Genomic DNA, 6,460 nt, shown 5'->3' on the forward strand with positions numbered 1-6,460 from the left:
TCGCAAAACTTTTTATTGGCCCTTCGACACTTCGGAAAATGGAGAGAGGAAAACTATTTAAGTTGAATTTATATTTAAAGGGAATTTCTTTCCCAATCTTCCATGATTGGTCTTGTATTTTTGGCAAGATTTATGGCTTCATTGCTGTTTAATAATTACAGATATAATTTCTATATCCCACTGCGAAATGTCTGCTCCTTCGGTCTTTATCCCTCCCCCATTTGCTGTCTCACATATTATTCTCACATTTGTCGCGCTTTTCCAACTCCAATTTGGTTCCGTTCTACTTAAGCATATCACCAGATTCTCATATGGGTACTGGGTGCTGGCTGCCTGGGTCCTGCCTTTCCCCCTAACAAGGATCCTTGCTTTTTCGACTCGGTTCACATAAATCATTATTGTCGCTGCGTTTATTTTTGACTTTGACAGGACTACCACTTATGTGTTTATGTGTGGGTGGAGAGAGCTGGAGAAATGGGACTAGACGTACAGAAAACGAAAGTGTGGGAGATGAGAAAGATGTCTGGAAAATTGTCCCCAGGCTGTTAAATGATTTTTTATCGGTGGCATTTTTATTACTTACTACTTTTAAGATTTCCGAGTTGAAGCATTAAAAAATAAATGCCGACTTTAAGAACTTTCTTCATGGACCATTTAATCCACCATTCACCCCTCCCTCTTGCTACGACTATCCATCTCTCCCGCCCATTGTTTTGTGTACTCCACTTGGGGATACATTTTATAATTAATACATTTTATAAATCACAAGCAAAGAGCACGAGCACGAGCACATCCCCATCTTCAGAAACGATAAGCTAAGGGTGTAGTAGAGCAAAAGTTGCTTACAAATTTGCATGGCTGGACATTTGCTAAATGACCACAACACTTAGGCCAAGATTTATATGCGTTGACCGGCTCAGATTGTTGTTGTTTGACTGCACACACACACCCACACACAGAAAGATATGAATACTCTCTCAGTTGTACTCTTAATTGAAAGGGGTCTGCGTCTGTGCACACTTCATTTAGCCTCTGGCCCATTCGTTGCCTCACACCCAGCGCCATCTCCATCGCCCATTTGCAATCTCCGACCTTACTGCCCACATTCCACAGTGTCCGAATTAGGGGCGTTGATTAGTTTGCTTAGCTAAAAAATTAACCCAACACCGGGGGCAAGAAATGCAAAGCAAACTTGTGCCACTAAAAAGTTATGAAGGGGAAAGAGTTATTTGCAATAAATTTAAGTGTTGGCTGGACCGAGTGGAGGGCCCACAAAAAGTCAGCACCATACAAGTTACAGTTTCTAATTTATGACAAATGCACATGCTCGTCTTGAAGTTTTTGGCCGGACAGGGCTGCTGCTGCTGCTCGGTTGGGAAAACTTATTGGGCGATGGGTTTTGCGGTTTCGCAATGCTCGAGACTCGATTTTCAATTTACTAAAATTTTGCATTTTCAAGTATTGCATAAAGGTTTTAGTTTTTAGTTATGATAAATGGCAGAGCAGGCGGATACAAAAGTTGAGTAATTAAATACATGGGAAACAATTGGAAATTTCGTTGCTGCACTGCGACACTTGATACCCTATACGAGAGAGTGATGCACCCGGCCCGCACCCATCCATAGTTTGCACTGAAACTATAATCAGTGGCTACAATCGCAGGCACGCCTCTCTCAGGGCCCTCTCTCTCTCAGTGCCAAAAACTATTTTCAATTACGGAAACAAACCCAAAAGGAAGCAAAGCAAACCGTAGTACACCTCCTGCAGATACGCTGATACTCTGATATGAGAGCCAACGGGTAGATGGCAGTGGAAGCAATTTAATCACAGCATGTGGTCGGAATATCAAATTTTCGTATCGAAAACGAATAACTCACCGCCGAAATGGCAGAAGTCAGCAATTACTTAAAAAGAGAGTCAAGCAGCAGCAGCAGCAGCAGCAGCGACATCCTGCGAAAAGGATAATAGTGCTGAGACAAACAATTTGCACGGACCAATTTGGAATGTGTCCCAAAACCAAAACGAAAACGAGAACGAGAATGGGGTGCGACTACGGGTATTTGGTATTTACAAGAGAGAAACAACATTTCTAAACATGACAGCAAGCCAGAAGAGAAGCCCATAAATCACTGCGGCCCAGGCACAAAGAGCCAAAAAGGATGTGAATTATATACAAATGATTTGACATGCTCTTTGCTGGTGGCCAAGAGACATCTCGGGACCCTTGGGGGGGTTGCATAGCAAACATATTTTTGTGCCATCGCCGCCACCGAGGCGATGCCAAAGTTCAAGATAAGCATTGCTCCTGGTACCGAAAAAAAATCTGTAAATAGACAGCAATAGGCAGCTCGGAGGGAGCCACTTTCATTCAGCGAGCCTCCACCTTAAAGAGCCAAGCAACTTATTCATTCATCTGCTATTCGAACAGCTTTTAATTAGCATTAACATTCAGGCCTGGACTGTCCGGGAGGGACTGGGCAACATTTTGAATTTTCAATCAGAACGTTTACGTGGCGATGGCGCTGGTTCTCTGGCTCTCTGGCTTTCTGGCTTTCTTTGTGCGCATTTTAATTGCCTCAGAGTGCAGGCGAGACTCCTCCTGGGCTGGGCCTCTGACATCAGCTATTAATGAAATGCTTTTTAAATTATGTCATTAACATTGCAGCCAGTGCCGTGGACTGGTTTTGGTCTGGTTAACCTAAAGCCACGGCCACGAACAGGAGACGGCCAGCGGCAAACGCCCAGCGGCAGATGAGCAGCAGCAGCAGCACTAGAGAGTGGAGTTCTCTATATAATTATGGCATATTTTTATTGACTGGCCATCGAATCGGAATTAGATGCTTGTAAATAGCTAACATCAATTATTTCATTAGGTCTGCCCAGCAGCAGGCTCAGCAGTCTGCAATCTGCAGTGCATCATGTGCCAAGTCGGACTGTAACTGGAGGCTAAGCAGATGATAAACGGTGAAGGCAGAACCGAGACAGAGAGAGAGCCACATGCGGCAGCGGTCATATTGGGGCTTATTATAAATGACTGAATGTGAACTGCCTGTCATGTTTTATCTTTATTTTCGTGCATTTTCGGTTGGGCTGGGGAAAGCACAAGGTGGGTGCGGGGGGCGGGGCGGGGCCTGTGTGTCTGCACATTTTCCGAATCATATTTATTTTTTTTTTCTTTCCAGCCAGAATGGCCGTACAACACGATGATGATAATGGCGCTTGCAGGCCGACTGACGTTTCTAACAAAGTGACTCGCATTAAGGATAATAGAGGCGGCTAAGAGCCAGAGACAAAGCTAGAGACAGAGCCCCGCAGCCACCGCCAAAACATGAAACAAAGCAGAGCCGAGGGCTGGGCTGGGCTGGGCTGATGGACAGCGATGACTGCCAGCGATTTGCGCATCATTATCCTTACAGGAGTGGGTCTATGGCCCCAAGACGTTCGCTCATGTCCATCAACGGAGCAGAGCTGCACTGCCGCCTCCTTACGGTCGTCGGTCGTTGGTCGTCGGTCTTCGTTCCTCCTTCGCTATCCTTGCGCATCCTGTCTCCGACATTTTCGTCGTCATCTTGGTTCAGCGTTCAGCTGAATGATTTATGGCCGGCAGGGAAGTGGAACTCAAGTGTCACACCCGCACCGCACCCCCAAAAAGGCAAAGAATGCCCTGCAATTGACAATTGTCCATTGTGTGTGTGTGTGCAGATCCTTTCCAGCACCCCCATGACCACACAACCTGAGCGGAGAGTAGTCCTGAAACTAAACAAATATTTATTAAGCGAATTAAAGTCGCGTCTCACAAATTGCCGGCAAATCCCCCGAATACAAATGACTGGAGATTTCTCATGGCTCTCTGAGCATTTGATGCAGGTCATTTCGACACCGAGGCTCAGGCCCCCCTCCCCCACCGCTCAATGAGTTGGCACTTTCCACCAGACCAGCGAATTATGCGCTCTAACGCTTCATGTTCTCCGCTCCTCTCCTGCAGCCAGAGGGCCGAGGCCAGAGCTGGAGCTGGAGCTAGAGCCACAGCCAGAGATCTCTTCTGTCATCATTAGTCAAAGCTTTAAGCCGATTTAATCAATAGCATAGCCGAGCTATAGTATCGAGACTCTCTCACTCTCTCTCTCTCCCCTTTGCTTGCCTTTTGTTAACAGTAAACATATTGCGTGGCGTGGCGTGGCGGCCCCAAAGATTATGAAAATTAAATGGAGCCCTCACGTGCCATATGCCGAACTTAACAACCAGTCAGCCAGCTGTGCGAGACTTCTGTCGTTGCCATCAGCAAGAGAAGACCAATAGGGCGGCTACCAGGAGACACGCAGCAGAGAGCATCAGTCCCATTAAACAATTAAAGTTTTGCTGCTCTTTTTTTTTTTGGGCAGACTCCATTATTATTTTTTGGCAACTTTTGGCCCTTAAATCAGGCCACTTTAAGCCACGAACAGATACGTTCTCCATTTTGTCTGCTACGGGGACTGCTGCTACTCCATTGTTGCTGCTGTTCATATTTTGATGTGTCTTCGAACAGCAACAAATGACTTATGACAGCCGAACAATGGCAGACAAAGGCAAGCCAGTGACGGCTCTGATGTGGTGAAAGTGGCAGCGAGGCAATCGGAATGTCATGCACGGATTCTGAGAGGGTTACGAGAACAGAAACGTGCCTTACTCTGCTTCATTTAGAAGCAGAAAGACAGGCAGAAATGGGGAGTACAGACACCCAAGGCAGATCATTCGCTTTCTTGGGCAGAATGCGCATAAAACTGATCTTTGTATAAAGCGCCAACAAACCCAATGTTATATTTATAAGATGACATAAGCGATACTCTTATACTCACAAGCAAAAAGAGAACAGAACAGAACCTACCAAGTACACCTGGAAGTATAAGACACAGCCACAGAGAGTCCGTGGCAATGAGCGTTTCATGTGCCGCATAAAATTCAATTAAAGCGTCACATAAACACGAGTATATTATTCTTGAACTTTCCTAAAAGCAACTGTTCAAACATTTGCGCTGTGGCAAAAACATTCTTCGACACACCGAAGTTGGCACTGAGTCAGAAGCGTTGCATGATTGCGATCAGTTCTGGTCTGAACGCCGATTTGGCCAAATATACCCCACAGAACTCGTGCTCATTCCACCACCGACCATGTCTGGACGTCGTTTGGTCCAAGTTTTATTCCTCGTTGCCCTGCTCGGACTGACGCTGGTGCCGCTCAGCCAGGCACGCCCAGGACGTGGACGCAAACGAGCTTTCGGTGAGCTGCAAATTTTCGCTGCATATTCCCGAAAGGTAACCTCAATAGTTGAACTCTCCTTCCGGCAGGCGTGGGCTTGATGGGTGGCGTCCTGGCGGGTGGCCTGATTGGCCATGCGGTGGCCCAACACCGATCGCCAGCAGCAGCGCCGGCACCAGCAGCAGCTCCGGCCCAGGTTCATCATTACTATCCAGCCGCCGCACCAGCAGCTCCAGTCCAAATAGTCGCACAGACCGCCACACCCAATCCCAGAAAGTTGACCGTGATCGAAACAGGCCAGCCCGATGCCAATGGCTGCTACAAGCAGATCATCAGGGAGCCCAATGCCAGCAACCCAAAGACCTACACGGAAACGGAGCATCTGATCTGCCCCACACTGACACAAGCCCACCAGCAGCCGCCTGCCATTGCCATGCCACCGAGTGCTGCATTTGTTCCGGTGATGCCGCAACCTTCAGCCGTAATTCCCGTCCCAGCGGCTCCTCCTGCTGCTGGCTGGGTGGCACCCAATGCTTCGGTCGCCACCAATTCCTCGTCCATTGCCCATCATTCCATTCCTGCTCACCCAGTAATTCCTGCTCTTCCAGCACATCCAGGCCACAATGCAGCTGCAAATGTCCCAGCCCCTGCCACTGTGAATGTCCAACAGACGGCGCAGCCTAATGCACCCGCCCCGGCCGCCCCGGCCCAAACGCCACACGTGATTGTGCTCTCGAAGAAAACCGTTTACTATCCGAAAAAGCGATCATCGGCTCCATCGCTGATGATTCCCCAGGGAGTTCTTGCCATTATCGCGATTTTCTATAGCTCTAAGGCTTTTCTGCATTAAAGTGTTGCTAAATCTTAACATTTGTGGAGGATGGAGCGATACGGAGCGAGATATTTGTAGCTAAGATTAGCATTAGCTGCAGCTAAGAATAATCGCAATAAAATGTATATTTATCAAAAGAGGATCCACTCCACTGCTAAATCGCATTATGTTGGTTTGGGCATCGAAAATTATCTGGACTGCAAGCAAACCGTAAATATTTGAACTTGGCGCCAACTATTCTACTTGATTTTTACATTGACACCTAAGAGTATGCTACGATTTTAATTCGGTTGCATTTCGGGATTCAAGGTTCCATTTATGGCCGCGCTACATTTAGTGGCGCTGTGTATATTTAATTAAAGGAAAAAGCCGCTAGAGGGCTATTTGCC

The 6,460-nt window shown here is 47.2% G+C and overlaps 1 protein-coding gene across 1 annotated transcript; it reads left to right on the forward strand.

The window, feature by feature from the left end:
• Window positions 1-5,018: 5,018 nt before the first annotated feature.
• On the forward strand, window positions 5,019-6,107 carry LOC111072932 (predicted GPI-anchored protein 58). The gene is made up of 2 exons (XM_022365022.2): window positions 5,019-5,260; window positions 5,329-6,107. The coding sequence occupies exons 1-2, from the start codon at window positions 5,152-5,154 to the stop codon at window positions 6,087-6,089; spliced, it is 870 nt and encodes a 289-aa protein (XP_022220714.2). The 5' UTR covers window positions 5,019-5,151; the 3' UTR covers window positions 6,090-6,107.
• The last annotated feature ends 353 nt before the right edge of the window (window positions 6,108-6,460 follow it).

This window comes from Drosophila obscura, unplaced genomic scaffold, assembly GCF_018151105.1.
Source record: "Drosophila obscura isolate BZ-5 IFL unplaced genomic scaffold, ASM1815110v1 contig_4, whole genome shotgun sequence".
Lineage (NCBI taxonomy): Eukaryota > Metazoa > Arthropoda > Insecta > Diptera > Drosophilidae > Drosophila > Drosophila obscura.

What these genes read in the sequence shown, in the direction of transcription:
- LOC111072932 (XM_022365022.2), top strand. Translation starts at nt 5,152, where the DNA reads ATGTCTGGACGTCGTTTGGTCCAAGTTTTATTCCTCGTTGCCCTGCTC. An exon ending in TGGACGCAAACGAGCTTTCG is followed by an intron (nt 5,261 to 5,328) that starts GTGAGCTGCAAA and finishes TCCTTCCGGCAG; the next exon opens with GCGTGGGCTTGATGGGTGGC.